At 22.8% G+C, this 27,648-nt stretch overlaps 7 protein-coding genes across 7 annotated transcripts; 3 read left to right on the top strand and 4 right to left on the bottom strand. All coding sequences in view use genetic code 6, as the record gives it.

The window, feature by feature from the left end:
* Positions 1-3,843: 3,843 nt before the first annotated feature.
* Positions 3,844-6,225, top strand: TTHERM_00760790 (hypothetical protein; the record flags this gene model as incomplete). Its single annotated transcript, XM_001031695.1, has 4 exons — positions 3,844-4,224; positions 4,481-4,865; positions 5,220-5,941; positions 6,001-6,225. 4 exons carry the CDS (start codon positions 3,844-3,846, stop codon positions 6,223-6,225), a joined length of 1,713 nt encoding a protein of 570 aa, XP_001031695.1.
* Positions 6,226-8,304: 2,079 nt separating this feature from the next.
* On the top strand, positions 8,305-10,545 carry TTHERM_00760780 (ankyrin repeat protein; the record flags this gene model as incomplete). The annotated part of the gene is made up of 1 exon (XM_001031694.1): positions 8,305-10,545. One exon carries the CDS (start codon positions 8,305-8,307, stop codon positions 10,543-10,545), a length of 2,241 nt encoding a protein of 746 aa, XP_001031694.1.
* An 860-nt stretch (positions 10,546-11,405) lies between these two features.
* Positions 11,406-12,542, top strand: TTHERM_00760770 (inhibitor of apoptosis-promoting Bax1 protein; the record flags this gene model as incomplete). The annotated part of the gene is made up of 1 exon (XM_001031693.3): positions 11,406-12,542. Exon 1 carries the CDS (start codon positions 11,526-11,528, stop codon positions 12,540-12,542), a length of 1,017 nt encoding a protein of 338 aa, XP_001031693.1. The 5' UTR covers positions 11,406-11,525.
* A 448-nt stretch (positions 12,543-12,990) lies between these two features.
* Positions 12,991-14,160, bottom strand: TTHERM_00760760 (hypothetical protein; the record flags this gene model as incomplete). The annotated part of the gene is made up of 2 exons (XM_001031692.2): positions 12,991-13,750; positions 13,808-14,160. 2 exons carry the CDS (start codon positions 14,158-14,160, stop codon positions 12,991-12,993), a joined length of 1,113 nt encoding a protein of 370 aa, XP_001031692.2.
* Positions 14,161-14,686: 526 nt separating this feature from the next.
* TTHERM_00760750 (calpain family cysteine protease) lies at positions 14,687-19,777 on the bottom strand (the record flags this gene model as incomplete). The annotated part of the gene is made up of 2 exons (XM_001031691.2): positions 14,687-19,641; positions 19,708-19,777. 2 exons carry the CDS (start codon positions 19,775-19,777, stop codon positions 14,687-14,689), a joined length of 5,025 nt encoding a protein of 1,674 aa, XP_001031691.2.
* A 563-nt stretch (positions 19,778-20,340) lies between these two features.
* Positions 20,341-21,045, bottom strand: TTHERM_000760749 (hypothetical protein; the record flags this gene model as incomplete). Its single annotated transcript, XM_012800278.1, has 2 exons — positions 20,341-20,890; positions 20,978-21,045. The coding sequence occupies 2 exons, from the start codon at positions 21,043-21,045 to the stop codon at positions 20,341-20,343; spliced, it is 618 nt and encodes a 205-aa protein (XP_012655732.1).
* An 875-nt stretch (positions 21,046-21,920) lies between these two features.
* TTHERM_00760740 (calpain family cysteine protease) lies at positions 21,921-27,005 on the bottom strand (the record flags this gene model as incomplete). The annotated part of the gene is made up of 1 exon (XM_001031690.2): positions 21,921-27,005. The coding sequence occupies one exon, from the start codon at positions 27,003-27,005 to the stop codon at positions 21,921-21,923; it is 5,085 nt and encodes a 1,694-aa protein (XP_001031690.2).
* Positions 27,006-27,648: the final 643 nt, after the last annotated feature.

Below are 27,648 nucleotides of genomic sequence, written 5' to 3'. Positions count from 1 at the left end.
AGGAGTATAAATTAAATCTATTGAATTTGATTTAATAATATATGATTAAACTTTTACAATAAATAATATTTAATTAAATAAATATTGATTGAATTTCAAAAAAATCTATCTAAGTATTTCTTCTACATTTAATTAAATATATAATAAAATAAAACCAATACTTTAATTTATTTAGCCAACAATATTTTCTTTGAGCAAATAATATATTTTATTTTATTTTCTTTCTTTAAAAAAAAAAACAATTAATTATATGTTTCTAAAATATAAATATCTGAATATAAAATTAAAATTAATGTTTTTTATTATTTAGAGTTTTCAATTCATTTTAGTTTAAAATAAAAATTTGATTGATTATATAAATTTAATCTAGTTTATTAAATTAAACAAGAAAATAATCTTAATATTTCTACAAAAATTGATTTTATTTTAAGAGGTAAAATGTTAATATTTGAAATATTTAGTTTATCTTAATAGCATAAAATTATTATTTTATCATTAATTTTTAAACTATATAATTTAAATTAGATTTATAAATTAAATTTATTATTAAAAGATTAAAATAAAATAAAGTTTAATTAAAATTCAAAATGAAATACTAATTAAAATTTATTAAGTAACTATAAATAAAATTAACAATATGGATTGATTACTTAATATACTGCTTTTATATTTATATTTTTAAAACTGATATGAATGCAAATTAAACTGATTTTATTAAATTTTTTAATATATTAAGTAAAAAAATAAACAAAAGTATTAATTTTAAATATTTTAAGTGATTTAATTTAATTAAAAGCTAACACCAATCACAACTAAATGGAAGAGAACCTGTTGAGTTGGAATTATTAATAATATATTATAATTTTCAACATAGTTTCATTCTCATCAACAGCTGCTAATTTTTATTTAAAGCTTAAATACAAATAAATTTCATTAAAATTTTCAAAAATGTTTCATAAATATACAAGAAAATTAAAAAATACTGAAAAATTTTTATTTAATCTCCATTCAAATATGATTGAATTTTTTTTTGAAAATGAATAAAAAATATTTGAAAGTATAATCTGATAATTGTAAATGATGGAAATATTTTCTACTTTTCAAATTATGAGTCTAAGTATATTTTATGTGTTTTTATTAAACTAAAACATTTCTGAATAAATATTATTAATTTAAATACAAATTATTCATTTTTTCTTTTATGCATTATTAAAAAAATTTTTTATTTTAAGCTTTTGTTCAAAAAGACAAAAACACTCAAAAAAAATTTTTTTTTTCTCACCTAGTAGTGCATCGTGTATATAAAGCATAAACAAAGTATTACATTTTTATTAGTCTACAAAATAGTTTTAATTGATATTGTTAATTAAATTTATAAATCAAACATCATTTAGAACAAACAATATTTATTTATTTAATTATAAAATAAAACGATTTGCTAATAATTTAAATAGAATTACATTATTAGCTTTGAATATCAAAAATAAATATTCTAATTAAAAAATATAAAAATAATAACTAATTCTCCACTAATGTCTAAATAAAATTCCTAAATCACAATCAAATAAGCAATTTAAATAAAAAATAATATTGGCTACTTTTTGGAGAAGTTTTTTCAATAATAAAGTAATTATTTTATTCTATATTAATGACAAAAATATACTTTTTAATAATAAATGTGTGTGTTTGGATAGAACAAAACTTCTTCATTAAAATAAACAAGTAAAAAAATTAATTTATCAGATACTTACTTTTTCGCACTCTCATCATATATTTATTCTTTCTAAGTTTTCTAATTTATTTGAATTGAGATTTTGAAAGTTTTATTTATTTTATTCAAATAAGAAACCAAGTTTCATTTTTGTATTTTTTAAAAGAAATCCTTTTTGAATAAAACATAAGGAAGGATTGACCTTTCTCTTTTTTCTTTTGAAAATATACCTCAATTTTATGATTGATTATGACAACATTTGAGTACAAATTATGTTATGTTATAAATGATTCATATGACGGCATATTTTTAATTAATTAGATACATCTATTACTATAAGGCCTGTATATTTATATAAAGTTCTCTTCAATTTGCTTTAAATTTTTCTTTTAAAAACATTACTCCATGAAGTAGCCATTAAAAAATTTTTAAATATTTAAATTTAACATATTACTTTATTAGAATTGATAACTAACAATTATTTTAGTGAATTTAATTTTATGAACTTGCAGAGCATTCTTATATTTACCATTTCGTTACATAATACTTTTTCAAGTGCTTTGCAAAAAAAATTTAAAATTTTTAATTTTTCTTTGCTACTTATAAAATATTAAAGCGTAATCAAGTTAATTTGATCAATTTTGGACAATTTAAAAACTATAAAATATGGTATTTAACATTAAAACAGTTTATTTCGAAACTTTTTACATTATATGAGCATTTTATTCTTTTTAAGGTTTTTGTATCATTTGATCTTAAAATATAAGAAAAATTTATGATTAAACGTGCAGAAATAATAGGAAATTTCTTTTAATTAAATCTTTATTTATAGTTTGGAAATAAATAACAGTTTTAAAATAGAATTATTTTTTTTGTATTTACAAATCAAAATAAATCAATATGGTTAAACATTAAATTAATTAAGCTAATTATTTTATTAATGAATATAATTAGGAATCTTCATTCTAAAAAATGTAATTAATATTAATCAAAGCAAACACATAACTCAATGTAAACTAAATTATTTCAAAGTTTTAGGCATTTACCAGATTTGATGCTTGCATTATAGCAAATTATATTAATTCTTTTGCTTGAAATGCTAAAAACCTTTGTAAATTGCTTATTTTAATGATATTGTTCTCAAATCTATCAAAATTTAAGGGTTGTTTAACAAAAAGTATGAAAATTAATGGTGCTTTAACATTTAAATGAAATGGTGATTATTTGATCAAGCAAAATAAATGATGATTTTGACGTATTTTATGTATGTTTTTGACTAAAATAATAAATCAATTTGATTAAAGCATACCTCACAAAAAATTAAGTTATTGATTAATTATAAGAAACTAATATTCGATAAGAATTTCAAGTAAATTGGGTGAATGTGATACTTTTGAATAATTATAAAAGAAATAACCAAAAAATTCCTATTTATAAAATGAAAAATAGGTAAAATCTGATATTTGTTTTTTAAAAAAGGTGAAAATGTTATTTTTTTGTTGATTACTATGATTATCATTTAAGTTTTTAGAGTAGATTCACTAGCTTCTTTCTAAAATTTTTAATTGAAAATTATCATTTTAATCTGTTATAAAATGTGTAATTTATTACATGTGAAATATTTTATACAAGATTTGTTTGTCTAGTAAAGAGTAAATAAGAGAGAATAAAACAAGCATTTTCCCCTCTTCAAGAATTTAATTATATGAACAACTTCAATTATAAAATAAAGAAATTGTAATCAACAGGATTTTAAACTAAAATGACGCATTCAATGGTCATTTTAATAAAATATCCAAAATCATTCAAATCAATGTAATTCGATCTGAATTATATTTTTTTAGATTATTCTTATTCTATATGGGAGTAATTTCTTGAGATAGTGACTTTTGTATTATTATATGAATGAATCATATATACTTTGAATTAATGGGAATTAATATATTAAACATTCATATACAATAGCAACCTAAATAATTAAATGGAAATGCATTTAATTTACTATGTTTATCCTTATAGTTATTTACTTAGCTAATGAGATAGTTAAGACATATAAAAATCAAAACAGATTCCAAAATTTATATTAATTAAATAAATAAATATCAAAATAGATTAATAAGATTATTCAAAATATGAGAAAAGTATTTATTGCTTTAGCATTAATCGCTTTATGCTCTGCTTTAAATCTTCATGAAACCCTTTCCAAGTAGGGTTATGAAGAAAAGCCTCACTACTTTGGTTTCAAGTAGCTCACTAAGGAATACAGTGATTTTGTTGATACTGTTTTAATTGACGGATTCAAAACTGTCTTAGAAGATCCCTCTCTTTACGCCACCTTCCTTAAGACTATCACTTCTTTCACCGAAGAAGATAAGAACTCTGCCTTCATTAACTGCTCTAAAGGTACCAAGCCTAATTTCTTCAAATTTATTGGAGACTAAGACGGTGTTGTTGGTCCTAACGGTTCTGAAACTATCACTTTAACACCCACTGAAGGTGATTGCTTCGAATCAGTATGATTGATCTTTACTTTTACAATTTGAAAAAAAAGAATCATATCCAATATGATTTGCTATAATATAAAATCTCATTTTAAATATAAACAAACATATTACGATAAAGCAAATCTAAATCAAATACCCAAGATTTTTTTATTTATTCTGAAAATAAAACAAACTAAAACCATTAAAATCACATTACATCTCTTTTATAATTTAACAATCTTAAGTTCTTAAAAAATTAATATATTTTTAATTAATTAATTAAAAGGTCACTGTCTAATACACTAAAATCAGCGACAAGAGTGTTGAATTGATCTTCACTCCTGGTAACAGAAGAAATGGTACTGCTGATAACTGTAAGGACTCTTACACTGTTGGTTCTACTACCAATTATCACGCTCTTGCTTTAGGTTAGCCCAACAAGCCTCACAAGTGGACCTTGAAGCACTTGAAGCCCCAAAATATGCAAGCTATTGAATCATTCGGTTTAAGAATTTTCAAGACTTGTGACAAATTCGCTAACATTTTACCTGATCTCGTTATCACAGTCGGTCTCTTCGCTGGTGGTTTTGGTCTCAATCCTGATGTCCCCATTTTCGGCTCCAAGCCCACCTGGTGGATGGAAGTCCTTAACCCCTTATTCATCTAATAAGGTAAATATATTTATTGATAACTAAATTAAAATATACTATGCTCTTTAAATTGATATGAATATAAATAAATGTATGCATGAGTTAAGAGGAGAATGCTTTTAAGAAGAAATTTTTAATAAGTATAACTAATTGTATTAGACAAATCAAATAAATTCTTTTATTGATTTAAAAGGCTCTCTATTAACTCATAGAATATCTTTTTCTAATTACATACTTCGATTATATCAATTTGAATGGAATTAAATGACTTTGATTATAAATCAAATAAATCAGGAAATTATCAGATTTATTTCTAAATTTACACATTACTTGTTTAAAGATTTGTAATTAAATTTTGGTATGATATAAAAATAGGTACTGGATATCTTTGGATCAAGAGAGAAGACAAGTTTGTTGATTTAGATTAAACTGAAGTTCACCCTGGTGATTTCCTCATCATCACTAGAATGGATGGTTTGGATCAAATTATTCAATGGGGTACTGGTTCAAGAAGTGGTCACTCTGTCACTCTTTTGGATATTGATGGTGAAATGTACGCTGTCGAATCTCAAGATGCTTGGTACTGGCCCAAGAAGAAAATCCAAAGAAACACTTGGAAGGACTGGAAACAATATGCTTAAAATGCTGGCTTCAACGTCGCTCTTTTACCTTTGAGAGAAGAAATTAGATAGAAGTTCAACAACACTGCCGCTTTAGAATGGTTCGAAACCGTTGAAGGTGTCCCATATGGTTACCACAACTTCTTATTCGGTTGGATTGATACTGAAAATAAAAACTTACCTGCCGTTCTTGACATCAACTTTGTTTACAGCGTTTTGACTCTTATTGAAAAGTTCATCCCTGCTGTTCCCAAATCCCTCGTTGGTGAAGCCATGAACAAGAGATTAGGAACTGAAAATCTTAATTTGGTCTAATTATACGAAGTTATGTTCCAAAGAAACCTCACTGTTGCTGAAGTTTTCGCTATTCCTGAATAAGATTCATGGATTTACTCTGATGGTCCTTCCATGGTCTGCTCTTCCTTCGTTGCTGCCATTTGGAAAGCTGGTGGTCTCTTCGATGGACTTGAAATTAACGTAAATAATTTTTATTCTTTTTAAATTTATTTTAAAGTGTATAATTTGAAATAAAATAGGCAACTGAATTCACTCCTAGAGATGTATATCAAACTAACTTCTTCGATAAGAAATACAAAAAGCCTGAAAAGTGCCTTAAGGATGGTCTTCCTTATTGCTAAATCATGGGTAAATTCGTTATGGATGTTGCTACTGATGGTTACAGCAGTATCAACCCTTACAGCAACATGTTCGAACACTGTCCCTCTCAACCCCCCTTGTTTTTACGTACCAAGGGTTGTTGATTTAATAAAACAAGCTCATGTTTTCTTAAAATTTATAATAAAATAAACTTATTAAAAAATTTAAGTGTTAACAGTCATACATTTTATGTTAATAAATGCATATTTTAAGCTCTTAATAAATTTTCATAAATTCTAAAATATCATCTACCTACATATTTTGTTAAAATAAATTTACAATTTCGTAGGAATTTTTGTTATTTTTTATTCATTTGTTTTAATGAAAAAAAGTATTGATAAAATTCTAAATATACATTTTTGATTTTAATAAAATAAAAATTCGTTGGATTATGTATATATCATATAGTTATTTTTCACCACAAATATTTCAAAAAATTAGTAAGTTAATCAATCTTTTTTGAACTTATTTGCAAATAAAAAATGCCATTTAATAAAATTCAAAGTTAATAGTTTCAATTTACTCTTTTATAGTTTCATTTGCTATTTTTTTTAATTTAAGTGATTTAAAAATTAAATTTATTGGAAAGATATGTATAAGATTTTAATAGTAAATATTAAACTCATTTTATTCTGATAAAAATTATGTTGTATGTCATTTAATTTGATATTATTAAAATATGTTTAATTTTATTTTTTAATCTGAATTTTAATTTCTAAATAAAAAAGTAAAGAAAGTGTTAAGTTTTTATAAAATGAGTGAGATAATTTGTAATATTTTATATTTAATTTCATTTTTTTAATTAGACTTTAAATTTTTACTAAAAAACAAATGGAATACTCAGATTTTTATGAAATAAGTGAATTAGATTTTGAAAAATAAGAAGAACTTTGATTTGATTTTTATTAAATATAATATGTTTTGTTGTTTCACTTGTATTTTCATTTTCTATTATTTTAATATATTTAAAAAATTTAGATTTAATTTCAATCTTAAAATGCATAAACCTTTTTAAATTGCTTCTTCTAAAAGTATTTTTAATTAATTTGATGAATAAATATACCTGATTTACATATCTGATAATAATTACCTCTTTGCTATTGTTAGATAAATTTTGATTGATTAAACCAATTTAAATGAAAAATTTTTATAAATCATTTAAAATTAAATAATTAAAGTAAGACATATACCCTTAAGATATCGATTAGATTTATTGGATCAAATAATAGAAATTTTTAGTTTAAAAGCAATTTATTATATTTAAATTGATTTATCATTCAATAACATAAAGCACGAATCATAAATCCCATTACTAAGTATATTGATCAATTAAAAATTTAGGATGTTTAGTATCTTGTATATGCATATCTTGTGACTTTTAAATATTTTTGATTTCTATTAATAATTATTTATATTTTATACCATATGTAAATATTTTCTCTTCTACATACATAGAAACCAAAAGTTTACTATATTAGAAATTATTTAGTTTAATAATTTGAAAAGATATCTTATTCTAATAAAATTGGTCCAATAATTAGATCATAATCATCAATAAAATAATTAATTATATTTTAAAATAGATGCTTAATTAAAAAAAATATTAAACTAATTTATCTTCATAGTTTTTTTATTCATTGATTTATTTACATATTTTACTTAAAAAGATATTTTATAATAAATAAATACACTTAATATTATGCTTTTAGTACAAAATCACAAAATGTTTTTTCATTTTGTTTGATAATCAAACTTAAGAATATATAAAATGATATAAACTTAATAATTTTTAGCTTAAAATTTTATTTATTTGAATAAATTTAAATAATTTAATTAAAAAATTAAAGATTTAAAATATGATATTTCATTAATTGCTGTCTTAAGAAACACAATATTAATAAATTGCAAATTAATATATTATGAAGATAAAAAGTTATTAGCATATAATAATGTGTTATTATTTGGGTATATTAAATATTAATGGTATTTATTCAATTGAATTAATTTTTAAATTAATAAAGAAAGTGTTTATTTAGCTTCAAACCATCCAACAATAAACTTTTTTACAAAATATAAAGTATAAAGTGAGTAAATTATTACAAAAACAAGCAAAAGAACAAATAATAAAATTTACATCTATTACAGAATAAACTATTGATTTTAGAAAATAAAATATCCTTTTAATGAAATCTTACAAGGAAGAAATCAAGCAAATGTAGCATCAGATTCATTTAAATTATGCAAAAACACAACTAAATAATACTAGTTGTGAAGGGTCTCCTACCTCTATATATCTCACCAAAGCAGCTCATTCAAACTTATAGAATAATTTAAATCTTACTGAGACAACTGCTATGAACGATGCTAATAGTTCAAGGACATAACCTAATTATCCAAATTTAGGTGAGATTACTTGGCGAGAACTGTCTTTTAATGTCCCATCTAGAATGATTAAAGTACCAGATTTCATACCTTTTAATAAAAAAAGCATGTAAAATAAAAAGCGACCATCTTCTTCGTCTGTTTCAACTCCCTTTTTGAAGAATATTGTTAGTAAGAAAGATAAGTCTATCAGCTAGTATCTAAAGGGTGACAAATAAAATAATTCCTTATCTAAATCGATAATATTAAAGAAATACGATATTAGCAACACTTCAATTAGGGTTAAAACAGAAGGAGATAGATAGATAAAAAAGAAAGGTTAGTAATAAATGTAAGATGCTGCTTTATATGATTTTCTTTAAGACCATTTAAGCGATTTATATTAAGATTAAGCACTTGATCCTTATAAACCAAATATGAATCTATAAAAAAGGAGCTACGCTATTTCCTAATAAAGCATTAAATCTAATACGTCGATCCAAGCGTTAGAACAATAAATAAAATAAAAAAAAATGAGTGAGCAACAGAGAATTGAGGTCGAGTATCAACTTGAAAAAAAGAAGGCTCACTTAGATAATAAACTTTATTTTAAAAAGCTTTACAAGATATAAAAATCTGCATTGAATAACTATTTGAATGGTGAAGGAGTAGAAGAAAATGTGATTGATTGTCATAAAGAAATAGTGAATCCTTTGACCTCATATGTTAAGCAGAAGTAATTGGAAAATATTCAAAAACACCAATAAGAACTTAATAGAAGTTTCATTAAAAATAATCAAAAACCCATATACCAATCTTAGCTTAAGCAAAGGTAGGAGAAACAATTATAGAACTAAATTTACAAGGGTAATAATAACAAAAAGACTGAATCTAATTAAGGTGTAAGCTCATTAGAGTAAATATAAAAAAAGAAGGAGGAGATGCAAAAAGAAGCTTAGGCAAATTTTCTTGATAACTTTTTGAAAGGAGAGAGATTCTATTTTGAAAAGTTAGGTGAAATTTAAAACTAAGCCAAGTAGAATTTTATACAAGAAATTCATGTAAATTAAAAATATTATTTTGACTAGCAAATGCAGCCAGAGGAGTAATTTTTAAGTAAAAATGATATCAAAACAGAAAAAAATGTAAGCATACTCAAAACAATACAAAAGAAGTAATAAGTTAACTAGATGTAGCAGATGAATACATAAAGAAACTCCTTACTAACAAGTAAGTCAAAAGACACACTTTAAAGTATTCTATTAAATAAATTGGGTTCTAGCATAGTTAAAAGAGCGCCAACGAGATTGCTTACAATTTAGCAAAAGAGTAATATTTTAAGTTAATAAGTTACTATTGATGAAGGCTAGAATTATACCAGACAAACTTCAAAAAAATAGAACTAAAATGAATAAAATGATTCAAATTTCGACACTCAAAGCTTTTCTATTTAAATTTAACAAAACCAAGACCACCAAGAAGAGTCTTCTTAAAAAAATAAAAAATCTCAAATGATTTCTAACATGTTGGAAATCTATTCATAGAAATAAGAAGATTTTATTAAATATGAAAAAAACTTAATCATCTAAAAAGATAAGGCTGTAGAATCTATAAATAATATGAATTTTACAATATAAGAATTATCTTCAAAATTAGAAGGTATTTAGCAAATTCCAAAATTAACAGAATTTGAATAAGATATTTTCTCATATGTGAAAAACAATAAAGTTAAAGAGATTGAAGCTTGTCTCCATGCAAACGAATAAATTGTTCACTTATAAGATTCAACTGGGAAAACCCTATTGCATTGGGCAGCTATGAGAGGATAAGAAGAGATAGTGAATATACTTTTAAAGTATAAATCTTAATTATCTGCTCTCGATTTAAATAAAAAAATGCCTAAAGACTTAGCACTATAATATAATCAATAAAAAATTTATGGAATTTTGCAAAAGGAAGAAAGATACTAAAGGCAATTATAAACACCTAAGATGAATGCTGTAATTCCTACCCATAATTCTGATTTAAGTTTGCAATTAAATATTGAAATTTAGGCTCTCTGAATAAAATTTTCTCAAAAACAATTTTTAAAATAAAATTAAATCTATAAATAAATAATTAAACATTTTAAAAATCCTAACTAACTTAACCAAAAGCAAGCAAATTAATTTATTCAAATGTTAAAATTTTTAGAATTTATTTATAGCTAAACAAAAAATTAAATAATCTAATTTCCCTTTTAAACTTATATTTTAAATATCTGTTCATTATTTACTTTTACTACAAAAACATATTCCAGTTAAATTCCTTACTGCTTTCCTAAAAGAGGTATTTTATTGATGTAGATTGATATTTTAACTGTTCAAAGTATCAAATTCAAATGAATATTTTTCAATTTTATCTAAAAAACTTTTTAGATTGGCGCTTTATAGAATTAAAATAAGTATCATTATTTTAATCTAACATCATAAAAAATTTCAAATATTTTAAATCAACTAAACAAATACCTAAAATAAATTATACTAATGATGAAAATAATATATTAAAGTATATATTTGACATGGAAAATAATAATTTTTACTGATTAGTACCCATCTAGAATTACTGATTAAATCTTAACATAATATTTTTAAATTTGATTAATTGATATAATTCTATATAAAAAAAACAAATAAAATCAATAAATTCTAAAAAAAAAAAGAATCTTTTATTTGTTTAATAGATTGAGTTACCAAAGAGATTGTATAAGCATGAGTAAGTATATTAATATAGATTAAATTTCTAATATCAGATAGAAAACAAATATATTGTCTATTACTGCACTTATAATCTATTTGCTTTTAAAATTTTCTTTTCAATTTCTAAATTGATTTATTTTAATGATAATTTTCATTTTAATATTAAATACTAAAAACTCCATTTAGTGTTCTGGCACATAAAAAACATAAATATATTATTTAAATAATTAAAAAATTATAAAGTAATTTTTAATAGAGTAAAAAAAACTACAACAACAACAAAAACAATAGATTTAAAAAATAAAATGTACGGAAATAGTTAAAACTAATACAATTAGTAGTATCCATAGAATTAGTATGGCTAGCAAGGATATCCTTAAGGAAACAATTATTAATAACCTTACAATTAGTATGGAAATCAACCATATAATTAGCAAAATTTTAATTAATAACAATACAATTAGGGTCTTTAGCAATAACCAGTGATGGGTTAAGGTGGCCCTTATTACCAATATAATGAGCATCCAGACAGTAAAGTAAACAAGAAAGATAAAAAAGGTAGAAAAAGTTCCTCATCTAGCGATGGAGATGAAGAGAATTTAGGATACTTCTAACAAGATTCTCAAAATAATCAAAGCAGTGGATTAACTTCAGATAAATTTTTAAGATCTGGATTTGTCACAAAAGTTTATACTATCTTATCGGCTTAAATGGCTGTCACTGTAATTCTATGTGCTTATTCTATGTCCTCTTAAAAATTCAAGAATTTCTAATTGAACAATCCCGGGCTCATGATTGCTGCTTTAGTTGTCAATATCATCTGTCTTTTAGTATTAATCTGTTCTAGAGATCAAGCTAGAAAAGTACCTAATAATTATATTCTTCTAGGAGTATTTACTCTTTGTGAATCTTATTTAGTTTCATTCATTTGTAGTATGTCTAATCCTAAGATAGTATTCTTAGCTGCATTATTTACCATGGCAATTTTCCTTTCTTTGACATTATACGCTTGCACAACTAAATCTGACTTTACTACTATGGGAGGTACTCTGTATGTTATTGGAATGGGTCTTTTTATTTTTGGATTTTTCTTGATCTTTACCAATAATAATGTTATGCATCTCATCTATGCCACAGCATGTGCAGTCCTATTCGGATTTTACATCCTATACGACACTCAACTTATCATTGGCAACAAGAGCTACAAATACAGTATTGATGATTATATAATAGCTTCTCTCGAGCTCTATATGGATATTATAGGACTATTTTTACAATTACTGGAAATCCTATAACGTTTATCTGGCTCAAGTAGTGATTGATTCTTGAACCAATCAATTGGTATCTCATAAATTAATTTAGTCCAAATCTGAAACAGAACTTTCAAAATAATTTGTTATAATTACTAAAAATTAACTATATTTTTAGTGATTTCTTCTTTTTTATTGGATTCAAATAAAATATTTATATATAATATATATTTCTCTTTAATAATTTATATTTATTGCAAATAATGAATGTTAAATTTCTTTAAATTTAATGCTATCTATCTAATTCAAATTTAAAAGATAGATATTTCATAATTTGAAAATCATTAATAATTTTTTATTTTTTCAAACATTTAAAAATTTATTATTTAAAAGATATTTATAAAATTATTCATTCATATTTTTCAAATAGACGACATACAAATTATTAATTAAATGATTTATTTTTTTATATATTATATAAATAAACTATTAATATTTTACTTTTAAATATTAAAATCTATCACATTTTTTTTACTGTTCTCATTAAATTTTTTTTTAGCTGATTTGCATGCTATTATTCAGTTGGTAATTATAACTAGGATTAATTACTGAATAATAAAATTTCTAAATCAAATGGAGTATTTTCATGATTGAGAACATTTAAATACTTAAAGTGAAACTTTGAATTCTGCTAAGTAATATAGCCAAACTTGTATTTTTTTGCAATTTTAATAGTAAATAAATCTGTAAAATTTTCTTGTAAGACAGGATTTTCTAAAAAATGCAAAGAATTCATTTTAACAATATATTTTTCATTTTATTTACTTTCATCAACTCTTATTTAAAATCCTAATTCTTAAAAGAAAAATTCTTTCATTTTCTTAACATCAACTAAATTAATTACAATATTTTACTATCTCATTTCAATATTAAGTAGAACTTTGTATTCAGGTAGATATTTAATATTATTCATTTAAAATAATTAATAATTTCCAATAATTGTTAGCTTTCTCTCTTCTGCCATATATTTGTAAATGAGAAGGGAGCTGTTTTTCGTATTGTTGCATATGAAAGTATGCTTTTCTATTTTATCGAAGAAACTCGAGCTAACAAAAAGTTAGATAAAGTAATTTTCATCATTTCTCTGAGGATTTACTGAAAAAATTCTAATAAGCTACTCATTTTTTTTCATGATTACATTTAGATATTAGTGTGAATCATTCTAAAAAGTTAACATTTTACAATTTTAAAAGAAATTCTCTTCTGAATCTCTGAAAAACCTGTTAATTATTTTATAGTCCATATAGCCTTCCATAAATGAAATACATCTTATTTACTTTTTAATAATATAATTGTAGATACAAACCTTATCAATGTTGATCAGTAAAATAGTGTTGTTTTTTGAGAATTTAATGTCAAAAACTCTTTGTAAAACTGGAATTTTTGATACGATTTTCAAATAGCTGTCTGTAAAATTAATTTTTAGTATCAATAATTCCTATCCTTGCTCTCTGGATTCAATTAAAACAGCTATATAATTTTGTATTTCATCTATTTTTAAAATATAAGGCTCGTAGCTACACTTTAAGGTGCATTTAATTTCAGATGAATTCTCAGGATTCCAAACTTCAAAAGTATTTCTATCATAATAAAAAAATACTTCATTTTAAAATAAAAATTTTTGAACCATTTTCATTTAAATTTTTTCTTTTTAAAAAGTTATAATAAATATTTAAGGATAAGTAAGCATTTATCCAAAAGGTAAAACTAACTAAAAATAAGTTCAATTCATATAATTAATTTTACTAAATTTAAGCTTCTGAATAAATGCAATAAAACTAATTAAACAAATTTATTTTTAAAATGGTACAAATAGAAAATTATATAACTACTTAATAATTTTGAAAAAATTATTTTATGGTAATTTATTTCAAATAAATAAACTCAACGAAAATGTGAGCCTATGTTTTTTATAACTAAGGTATTCACTCTATAAGAAATTCAAGCCTATTTTGAGGTTTAACAAGGATTCTTTAAAAGATGAAATCAAAATATTAAGCTAATATTATTTGAATAAAAAGTTTCTATAATCGAGGTAAATAGGTATATGTGATTTTTATTAAATATTTATTAAAATATATATTTCATATTCTTAAAGTAGGATTGAAATTCTTGAGTTTTTGATTTGCTTTTTAAAATTGATTGGTTTGCTTATTTCATTTAAACTCCTCCATATTAACTTTGTGAGGTTTTTTATTAAAACTTTAATCTAAGCTTTCCTCTTAAATAACCTAATTATGTAAAACATTATCAGTTTCTACGTTTGTTGTTTATACTTATTATTATTATTATTATTATTCTTATAAATTTTTTTGTTGTAAAACTTCACATTAAGTATTTAAATATTTTTAAAAATCGTTTTATTTGTTTGGAAACTAAAAAAATGTACTTTTAACAGGAGAAAATATTGGTGATAACATATTTGTGTTATTATAGTTTAAAACTTAAGAATCAACTTCTAATAAATTTGATAAATTGTTTCGTTATGTTTTTTCTTATACCTCAGACTATTTAAACAAAATTCTTGAAGAAAAACTATTTGACTTTAATTGATTTAAGACTTAACTATCTTATTATGATGAACGTCTAAAACTTCTTGAACCAAATTAAAACTTTTCATTGTTTTTTATTGGTGTTTCTAAACATTTAATTGTTTGAATAGATATAATTGAATCTTAATCTAATAATTCTATTTATGTATTTTTTTTATCAACAACCTCTAAAAAATATTGTTTAATAACATAGGAATCTGTATCGAAAATCTTTATCAACAAAGTACCTATGTCTTAAGAATATGGTCTATATTTTATTATGATGACATCATTTTTATTTTCAACTTCAATCCATTTCGGTAATTACATATTTTTATGAACACCAAATCTCACATACTATATATTAAGTAATTTTCTTAATCCCATACAGATATTACTCTATATTTTCTAAAAAGCTTCAATTGATTAAATTTAATACTAATGTAAATGAATGGATTCACCTACACATGGTTAAAAAATAGATGGAGTATATTCAACTAAGCCAAGTGCGTCTGCAAACAGAACTTCACGTATTAAATGAGGATTTAAACCTTAATCTCTTATTGATTCAAAAGTTTATTAAATATTTTTGATAATTTTTAATTGTAGTAACACAGTCATTATTTATTATAAATCAAGAGAGCAACTAGGAAATGGGGTTATTGACTCATTATCATTTATATCATCATTAGATTAAATGATTACAAAAGCTCTATACCAGTCATTTTAAGAGTATTTTAACTTATTTTGGGCATAGTACTTTAAGTATTTATAAAATTTGCGTGATTTTACATCTAATCTTAATAGATAGCGAGATATTAATGCTGAAATTCCTTTATAGATTATTGAATTTTTATTTTTGAAGTCACTAATAAAATTGCTTGATTCATATTTAATTCTCTATAATTTGAATTATACATTTTATTTGACTATATCTTTAAATATTTTTGAATATTTAATATTACCATCTTCTGCAAGGTATTTCTTTTCGAATGAAGTGCTTCTAGGGTTGATTACAGTTTTTTCAAGTGTTTTCTTTAATTGATTAGTAAGTGTAGAAGATTTTTATCTTAAAAAATTTTTTGACTTTTTATCTTATGAACTTTTTAAACTTGCCTATTCTTATTCTTTTTTAGTCTTAATATTTTCAATAACTGAATCTCTACTTTTTGTTAAAAAATTAGTAAATAATAGCCTACATTTTATCATATTATCTCCCAATATTGGTATTTTTCTTATTTTAACCTCTTCTATTGTACATTTTTCCCTTCCAAAAAATACTTTTTTTTAGAATCTTATATTTAAAAAAATGCTTCTATTTTTAAATAAGCCTAATATAGCAAATATAGGAGGTAATATTTTTAGCATTAAATTAGCAACAAACTGAAAAGATACTCCTGAAGTATTAATATAGAATATGTCATATGTAGAAGTATATCCATCTGTAGCAATCACTTTTATGTAATATTTATTTTAAAAAGTTGAGCTTGGTGGATTTCCATGAAAATATATATTGTTAACAGAAGCCTCAAACTAAATCCAATCCTCAGGATTAAAAGGTTAGTAATCATCACCTTTTAAGATTAAGGCTATATAAGAAGCAATTTAAATATCTTTCGAGATAAAAGAATTTGAGGAAAAGCTAACTGAAAATTCTTGCTCTATGTTAATTATTCCTGATTGGTAAACTTTATTAAATTAAGACTGCAGAGACATTTGTGGATTATTTTCAATTTATAATTTTTATTTTATAAATATGCAATCACTTAATAAAATCTATTCATTCAATTCATAATTTACTCCATCAATCACAGTTATATTGATAGATATTTAATCAAAAGAAGAATAATTTGCAAATATTATTTTTTGGCTTAGTATATTGTTAATATTTATCAATTAGCCTTGAAATGTAATTTAATTTTGAGAATCATTTGTCTAAACTACTGCTCCACTAAAATCTTATTTTACAAACTTACCTTGATTACTATTTACCTATAGTAAAAGCTAAATATTGTTAGAAATAGAATTAATAGGTGATTATTCATCTTTAATATTTAATGAGAGTGACTTTTCTACAAAAAATGTAACAGGATTAATAAAGGTACTCTGTTGTAATGTAAGCATTACTGCGTCAAATAAAGGTTATGAACAATCTAGGCCTTCTATCTAAAAATAAAATTATTCATAATGATCAAATTTGTCAGTAACATATCCTAATGAGTCAATTAAATTTTGTTTTTTTAGATATTAAAATATTTTAGAGGCTTAGGTATTAGTTACTTGTAATTATGTTTAGTTGTATTAAAATGACTGTGCTTTTAAAGGTACTGCAATTGAAAGTAATATTGTATTTAAATTTGGATCATTAAGATTGTCAGTATTTAAGCTACTTTTATCAACTTACATAACTAATTTTTAATTTTATGATTAATATTACATCCAATATGGAAGATCTTATATTTTTTATTAATAGTAATATTCAATTTTTTAAATAAGCATTCCATCAGTAGGATATAATAATATGAAATTAAGCTAAACGATTTGTCCTACTAAAAGATTTGTTCCTTTCGGAATATTTTAATGAATTTACACACCATTGGCTAAATTAGTAATAAGCTGCATTTAAGTATGAATTTCTACTTAGCTGGTTAGAGGTAGGATAATGATACCTTAACTGTCTAAGATATAAACAAATTGAATGTCTTCCGATAAGCATAATGCATAAGCCGATTATTTCTAGTATTGATACTAAGATATTTCATATGGTTTAGTTACATCTTAAATATTGATTAAATGAATCATACTAGTATCCATAATAGCAACAAGTAAATATTAATCATTTAGGACTGGTTATACAAAATTAACCCATCCATTAAAATTAACTCTACTTAAAAACTATATTTGAGGTAAAAATCTTAAGTCTAAAATAGCAACTCCTTTAAAGCCATCAAAAAGGAAGGCTAAGGTATCATTATATAGGGACGGTACGATCCCTTCAGCACCTGTGGACAAATAGGTAGACTTATATTACAGATAAGTTTTATTGGAAGCATCTAAGACATAAATACCATACCTTCTAACAGTGCTTATTATGTATCTATTGTCATTTGTAATCATTACTCCAGCATTTTCCCCAGTCATATTACTCTACATTTACCAGTAATCAAGCAAAAATAATTAAGGTGGTTGAGAAGAGTCGAGTAACAATATACCTTGGTCAAATGAACTAACTAAATATTTGTAATCTTTTGAGAAAAATATGGCTTCGTTAGTGTTTTGTGTGGGTAGCCTCAATCTGAAAGCTTCAGTAGGATTTTCGATATCAGATATATCCAAAACTAAGAAAGAGGTATTATTTTCTTAGATAGGAAGATAAAGGTATCGGTTATCTGAACTTAAAGCCAAGCTGTCTATACCAGTATTTTCATCAATATTATACAAATATATTTAAGATAAATGGTAAGGGTCATTTACTTCTAAAATATTGAATCCTTTAGCATCTAAGGCTTAAAATATATATTATTTTTGATTGATTTTCTTTTAGAAACATCTCCATCTATAGAAAGTTTAAGTTCCATCATCAAATAGTTGAGATTGATGAGTATTGAATAAATTAGGGTAATTATTATTTAAATTAGGAATTGTTTTCTCAAATGTGTAAAAACTAAAAGAGTTAGAATAATAAAGATATTTTCCATTTGGTGAAAAATTGATGAAAGTAGGTGAACCAATTATAGATATCTTTTGAAAAATTTTAGGTTTTAGTCTATCTTAAATATCAATTATAAATATACCATAAGAACGCGCTGCAGCAAATAAATATTTATTATCTTGAGATAGTTGTAGCAAATATAAAACATAATACGTATTATCAGGCCAAAAATATGTAAAATTAAGTTAAATTGGATACTAATTAGGATCAGATGATAGAATTTAGTTAAAATCGCAAACATAAATTCCTGTATATATATCTATTCCATAAAGGTATTGGTTATCATCTAACACAACAGCACCCCAAGCTTTCCAAATCATGACACCTTATCCTGCTAAAACGAGATTCAATTAACTACTTTGATTCTCAGTTTATATTGAAAGAACAGAAATTCCTAATAAGTCATTGGCTAAAACTATCCATTTATCATCTTTTGTAATAAAGCTTGAATGAATAGTACTTTGCTAAGAACTATATTTAGCTATAAATTTTACAAAATGTTTATTAGAAATATCATAAGCTATTATATCACCTGACATTCCTATAACGTAAACTATATTTTCTTATTAACTCATATGAATATTAATCATTGTAGAAGGGAAATCGCATTAACTCAAGAGCTATAATTAAGATCGGCCTGCAAATTTAAATAAACTAAATTAGTTCTACTTTGAAAATATAACATATTCACCATCAGAAGTAGCCTAAATTGTGTACAAATACTCAGTTTAAGAACTTTAGTTGAAAATTATTTAATTATTTAAGCTATCAAGAACATAAATACCTTCAAAACCAGCAGAGATAAAAATTAAATTTGCTTTATCAGCTACTTTTATGTCTGTGAATGCAGATTATGGATCTTTAATATCTTATTTATTTATATATAATTCAGAATAAATATAAGATATCTAATCATTGAGAAATATATTCTAACAATTAACAGAAATCCTAAAGATGAAATAATGAAGGATTATAAAAGTGTGTATTTTTATGGGTATTTTCATTTTTTTTTTCATATCTATTTTTTAGTTTTTGTTTTATTTAATATTAACTATTACTTAAAAGAATAATAGAAAACTTGAAACCAAATAAATATCACTACTTTGATAATCAAATAATAAGAAAAAGGCTTATTTTTCTTGAATAATTTTAAAATAAGTTTTTTTGAAAAATGAATTGAATGCTTTTTATACTTTTTTTATATAAACTACACTTTTCTTAGATGTTTAAATAAAAAAATTGACCAGCTAAATAGTTTTTACTATTTTTTTTTCTTTTCTGAAATAAAAGTATGATTATAATGGTAATTAATATTTCTATAACTAGGATATATAAGAAAAATAAATATTTTAATTTACAATAGCACACTAATTTTTTATACTGATACATGATACTGTTTTTAGGGCAGAAAATACCTTTTTTACAATAATAAAATTTACTTTACTTTTTATATTGATTTTTTTATTAGATATTATCAATTTATTTTGATTTATGTAATAAAAATATTTTAGTAAAAAAACGTGAAATTTTAAATTAATTTATTTTTCTTTCTTTAATATTTTAAACTTCACTGAATAAAAATGTAATTCAAATAGAAATTGTAATTAGTTAAAATTTTTTTTTTTTATTATATACTCTAAAAATATATTCGTTTCTTATTTTTGCATGTAGTATGTTTATTTTTATACTTCTTTTCCAGCTGATTTATTTTTAGTATTTATATTTTTTAATAAATAATGAGATATTTTATTGCTATGTACTTTATTTTTATTTTGAAATATGAATTTTAACCTTGAATGCTATAAATTTTATTTTCAAAACTTATATTAAAAAAATCACTTTTTAACAGTTGAAAAGTGGAAACTATTTGTTTTTATTTATTCTTTTTGAATATGTTCCTTCCTTTTCTTGAATTAAATTTATTGACATCATAATTTAATTCATTTAAAATAAATAATTATATTGTTAGCAGTTGTTTCTTCTTATTGATAGCTAATAAAAGAATTAACTGAATCAGATAATTGTTCTTCTTAATTTTTATTAATGACTTCTAAAAAATATTATTTTACAATATACTTGTCTAAATCAAATATTTTTATTCAGATTTTTCCAAAATCCTAAGTAAAATGATTCATTACATTATAATTATATTCTACTTTTTTCTATTTTGGTAGAAATATATTCTTTTGAATTCTCTTTCTTACAGAGTCACTATTAAAAAGTTTTTGAATTTGAGTGAAATATCCAACGCATTTTAACTACTAATACACATCAATTAAGTAAAATTAAGTAAGTGTATTTAGTACAAAAATAAATGAATAGATTCACCAACACACGGATGAAATACAGATGGTTTATAATCAACCAATCCTAGAGCATTCTAAAAAAGAAGGTCATATATGAGATTGGGATTAAACTGTTAGTCAATCAGTTATTGATTCATATTTTTTATTCATTTGCTTTATGATTAATAAATCTATAAATATAAGTTATATTTAATTTAAGTTTAGTTAACATTCAGGAAGTGGACATTTATGCTGATTAAAAATGTGTACTAATCATTTTTAGAAAAGCTTAAATTAATTAATGCATAAAATTTTAAGTACTTTTATAATGAATATGACCTAAAATATAACTTGAACAAATAACATGAAATTAAAGTTTTAGTCCTCTATAAATAATTTAATTTTTATTTTTAAATTCACTATTACTAACCCGCTACATATTTAATATTATTATGTCTAAAAGTAATATTATACTTAAAAATATCTCTTAAAACCTAATCAAAATTCACACTTCAATTGATATTTTATATATAACTGGCCTTAATATATGAACTAAAATTATTTCAATTTTAAAAATTGATTAGGAGAAATACATTATATATATATCAATATTTCTTAATTTCTTAAATTTATATAATATAAATTTCAGTAAATATTAAATTCTCTTTATATTTCTATATATAATTCATCAATTTTAATATGAATGAAATAAAAATATTTAGCTACCACTATTTAAATAAAAAGTTTTTTTAATTAAGGTAAATAATTATTTATTATATTTATTAAGATAATTATTTCATTAAACAGGATTCAAATTCTTGAGTTTTTGATTTGCCTTTTAAAATTAATTGGTTTGCTTATTTCATTTAAACTCATCTATATCAACTTTATGAGGTTTTTTATTAAAACTTTTATCTAAGCTTTCCTCTTAAATTACCTAATTATTTAAAGCATTATCGGTTTCTACGTTTGTTGTTAATATTTATTCTTATTTTTATTATTATTCTTATAAATTTTTTTGTTGTAAATCTTCATTTTAAGTATTTAAATATTTTTAAAACTCACTTTATTTATTTGGAAACTAAAAAAATGAACTTTTAACAGGAGAAAATATTGGTGATAAAGTATTTGTGTTATTATAGCTTAAAATTTAAGAATCAACTTCATGTAAATTTGATATGTTGTCTCTTTATGTTTTTTCTTATACCTCAGACTATTTAAACATAATTCTTGAAGAAAAACTATTTGACTTTAATTGATTTAGGACTTAACTGTCTTTTTATGATGAACGTCTAAGACTTCTTGAACCAAGTTAAAACTTTTCATTATTTTTTACAGGTGTTTCTAAAGATTTAAATGTTTGAAAATAAATAATTGAATCTTAATTTAAAAAGTCTATTTATGTGTTTTTTTTATCAACAACCTCTAAAAAATATTGTTTAATAACATAGGAATCTGTATCGAAAATCTTTATCAGCAAAGTACCTATGTCTTAAGAATATGGTCTATATTTTATTATGATAACATCATTTTTATTTTCAACTTCAATCCATTTCGGTAATTACATATTTTTATGAACACCAAATCTCACATACTCTATATTAAGTAATTTTCTTAATCCCATACAGATATTACTTTATATTTTCTAAAAAGCTTCTATTGATTAAATTTAATACTAATGTAAATGAATGGACTCACCTATACATGGTTAAAAAATAGATGGAGAATATTCAACTAAGCCAAGTGCATCTGCAAACAGAACTTCACGTATTAAATGAGGATTTAAACCTTACTCGCTTATTGATTCAAAAGTTTATTATGTATTTTTGATAATTTTTAATTCTAATAACACAATCATTATTTATTATATATCAAGAGAGCAATTTGGAAATGGGCTCATTATCTCATTATCATATATGTCATCATTAGATTAAATGATTACAAAAGCTCTATACCAATCATTTTAAGAGTATTTTAATTTTTTTTGGGCATAATACTTTAAGTATTTATATAATTAGCGTGATTTTACATCTAATCTTAATAGATAGCGAGATAATAATGCTGAAATTCCTTTATAGATTATTGAATTTTTATTTTTGAAGTCACTAATAAAATTGCTTGCATCATATTTAATTCTCTATAATTTGAATTATACGTTTTATTTGACGATATCTTTAAATATTTTTGAATATTTAATATTACCGTCTTTTTCAAGGTATTTCTTTTCAAATGAAGTGCTTCTAGGGTTGATTACAGTTTTTTCAAGTGTTATCTTTAATTAATTAGTAAGAGTATAAGATTTTTATCTTAAAAAATTTTTTGACTTTTTATCTTATGAACTTTTTAAACTTGCCTATTCTTATTCTTTTTTAGTCTTAATATTTTCAATAACTGAATCTCTGCTTTTTGTTAAAAAATTAGTAAATAATAGCCTACATTTTATCATATTATCTCCCAATATTGGTATTTTTCTTATTTTAACCTCTTCTATTGTACATTTTTCATTTCCAAAAAATACTTTTTTTTAAAATCTTATATTAAAAAAAATGCTTCTATTTTTAAGTAAGCCTAATAGAGCAAATATAGGAGGTAATATTTTTAGCATTAAATTAGCAACAAACTGAAAAGATACTCCTGAAGTATTAATATAGAATATGTCATATGCAGAACTATATCCATCTGTAGCAATCACTTTTATGTAATATTTATTTTAAAAAGTTGAGCTTGGTGGATTTCCATGAAAATATATATTTCCAGAAGAACTTTCAAATTAAATCCAATCCTCTGGATTAAAAGGTTAGTATTCATCACCTTTTAAGATTAAGGCTTTATAAGAATCAATTTAAATATCTTTCGAGATAAAAGAATTTGAGGAAAAGCTAACTGAAAATTCTTGCTCTATGTTAATTATTCCTGATTGGTAAACTTTATTAAATTAAGACTGCAGAGACATTTGTGGATTATTTTCAATTTATAATTTTTATTTTATAAATATGCAATCACTTAATAAAATCTATTCATTCAATTCATAATTTACTCCATCAATCACAGTTATATTGATAGATATTTAATCAAAAGAAGAATAATTTGCAAATATTATTTTTTGGCTTAGTATATTGTTAATATTTATCAATTAGCCTTGAAATGTAATTTAATTTTGAGAATCATTTGTCTAAACTACTGCTCCACTAAAATCTTATTTTACAAACTTACCTTGATTACTATTTACCTATAGTAAAAGCTAAATATTGTTAGAAATAGAATTAATAGGTGATTATTCATCTTTAATATTTAATGAGAGTGACTTTTCTACAAAAAATGTAACAGGATTAATAAAGGTACTCTGTTGTAGTGTAAGCTTTACTGCGTCAAACAAAGGTTATGAACAATCTAGGCCTTCTATCTAAAAATAAAATTATTCATAATGATCAAATTTGTCAGTAACATATCCTAATGAGTCAATTAAATTTTGTTATTTTAGATATTAAAATATATTAGAGGCTTAGATATTAGTTATTTGTAATTATGTTTAGTTGTATTAAAATGAGTATACTTATAAAGGTATTGCTATTGTAACTAATATTGTATTTAAATTTGGAGCATTTAGATTGTCAGTATTTAAGCTACTTTTATCAACTTATATAACTAATTTTTAATTTTCTGATTAATATTACATCCAATATGGAAGATCTTATATTTTTTATTAATAGTAATATTAAATTTTTTAAATAAGCATTCCATCAGTAGGATATAATAATATGAAGTTAAGCTAAACGATTTGTCCTACTAAAAGATTTGTCCCATTTGGAATATTTTATTGAATTTACACACCATTGGCTAAATTAGTAATAAGTTGTATTTAAGTATGAATTTCTACTTAACTGGTTAGAGGTAGAATTACGATACCTTAAATATCTAATATATAAGCAAATTGAATGTCTTCTGATAAGCATAGCGCATAAGCTGGCTATTGTTAGTATTGATACTAAGACATTTCATATGGTTTAGTTACATCTTAAATATTGATTAAATGAATCATACTAGTATCCATAATAGCAACAAGTAAATATTAATCATTTAGGACTGGTTATACAAAATTAACCCATCCATTAAAATTAACTCTACTTAAAAACTATATTTGAGGTAAAAATCTTAAGTCTAAAATTCCAACTCCTTTAAAGCCATCAAAAAGGAAGGCTAAGGTATCATTATATAGGGACGGTATGATTCCTTCAGCACCTGTGGACAAATAGGTAGACTTGTATTACAGAGAAGTTTTATTGGAAGCATCTAAGACATAAATACCATATCCCCTAATAGTGCTAAGTATGTATCTATTGTTGTTTGTAATCATAACTCCTGCGTTTTCACCAGTCATATTACTCTACATTTACCAGTAATCAAGCAAAAATAATTAAGGTGGTTGAGAAGAGTCGAGTAACAATATACCTTGGTCAAATGAACTAACTAAATATTTGTAATCTTTTGAGAAAAATATGGCTTCGTTAGTGTTTTGTGTGGGTAGCCTCAATCTGAAAGCTTCAGTAGGATTTTCGATATCAGATATATCCAAAACTAAGAAAGAGGTATTATTTTCTTAGATAGGAAGATAAAGGTATCGGTTATCTGAACTTAAAGCCAAGCTGTCTATACCAGTATTTTCATCAATATTATACAAATATATTTAAGATAAATGGTAAGGGTCATTTACTTCTAAAATATTGAATCCTATAAAATCTAAAGCTTAAAATATATATTATTTTTAGTTGATTTTCTTTTATAAACATCTCCATCTATAGAAAGCTTAAGTTCCATCATCAAATAGTTGAGACTAATGAGTATTAAATAAATTGGGGTAATTGTTATTTAAGTTAGGAATTGTTTGCTAAAATATATAAAAACTAAAAGAGTTAGAAAAATAAAGAAATTTTCCATCTGGCGAAAAATCAATGAAAGTAGGGGAACCATCAACAGGTATTTATTGAAATAGTATAGGATTTAGTCTGTCTTAAATATCAATTATAAATATACCATAAGAACGCACTGCAGCAAACAAATATTTATTATCTTTAGATAGCTATAGTTAATAAAAAACATAGTATGTATTATCTGGCCAGAAATATGTAAAATTAAATTAAATTGGGTACTAATTAGGATCAGATGATAGAATTTAGTTAAAATCGCAAACATAAATTCCTGAATATATATCTATTCCATAAAGGTATTGGTTATCATCTAACACAACAGCACCCCAAGCTTTCCAAATCATGACACCTTATCCTGCTAAAACGAGATTTAATTAACTATTATTATTTTATATCGAAAGTACAGATGTTCCTAATATATCATTTGCTAAAACTATCCATTTATTATCTTTTGTAATTAAGCTTTAATGAATAGTACTTTGCTAAGAACTATATTTAGTTATAAATTTTACAAAATGTTTATTAGAAATATCATAAGCGACTATATCACCTAACATTCCTATAACATAAACTATATTTTCTTAATTTTCCATAAGAATATTAATAATTGTAGAAGGGAAATCGCATTAACTCAAGAGTTATAATTAAGATCGAGTTGTAAATTTAAATAAACTAAATTAGTTCTACTTTGAAAACATAACATATTCACCATCAGAAGTAGCTTGAATTGTGTACAAATACTCAGTTTAAGAACTTTAGTTGAAGATTAGTTAATTATTTAAGCCATCAAAGACATAAATACCTTCAAAACCTGCGGATATAAAAACCAAATTTGCTTTTTCTGCTACTTTTATGTCTGTGAATGCAGATTATGGATCTTTAATATCATATTTATTTATATATAAATCAGAATAAATATAGGGTATCTAATCATTCAGTATTATATTCTAACAATTAATTGTATTCCTAATGATGATATAATGAAGGATTATAATAGTTTGTATTTTTAATGGTTTTTTCATCTTTTTTTATAATATCTATTTTTTAGCTTTTGTTTTGTTTAATATTTATTATTAATTAAACAATCAATAGAAATCTAGAAACCAAAAAAAATATCACTACTTTGATAATCAAACAATAAGAAACAGGTTTATTTTTCTTGAAAAATATAAAATATGTTTTTTGAAAAATGAATGGAATGTCTTTAATCCTTATATATAAATTATTATTCTCTTAAATGTTTAAATTATAAAATGAGCCAGCTAAATTGCAATAAAATTGAAAGCCTTTTAAAAACTAGGAATTAATTGTAACAATCATTATTTTCAATAAAAAATCAATGTTGATATAAATAATTATTTTTATTTGTTTATTATACATGCTTTCTTTCTGAAATAATAATATGATTATAATAGCAATTTATATTTTTATAACTAGTAAATAAATAAAAAATAAACATTTTAACTTATATAAATAAACTAATTTTTTATATTGAGATTGTGGTATTTAGGGTTAGATAATACCTTTTTTTCAAAATAATAAATAAAATTTACTTTATTTTGTGTTTATGTATTGATTTTTTATTATGTATTATCAATTTTTATTTATAATAAAAAACTATTCTAAAGTTAAATTAAAAAATCTTAGTAAAGAAAACTTTCAATA

This window comes from Tetrahymena thermophila, assembly GCF_000189635.1.
Source record: "Tetrahymena thermophila SB210 genomic scaffold scf_8254370, whole genome shotgun sequence".
Classification (NCBI taxonomy): Eukaryota; Ciliophora; class Oligohymenophorea; order Hymenostomatida; family Tetrahymenidae; genus Tetrahymena; species Tetrahymena thermophila.
Note: the sequence above shows the minus strand (reverse complement) of the source record. Positions and strands in the feature narration are given on the sequence as shown.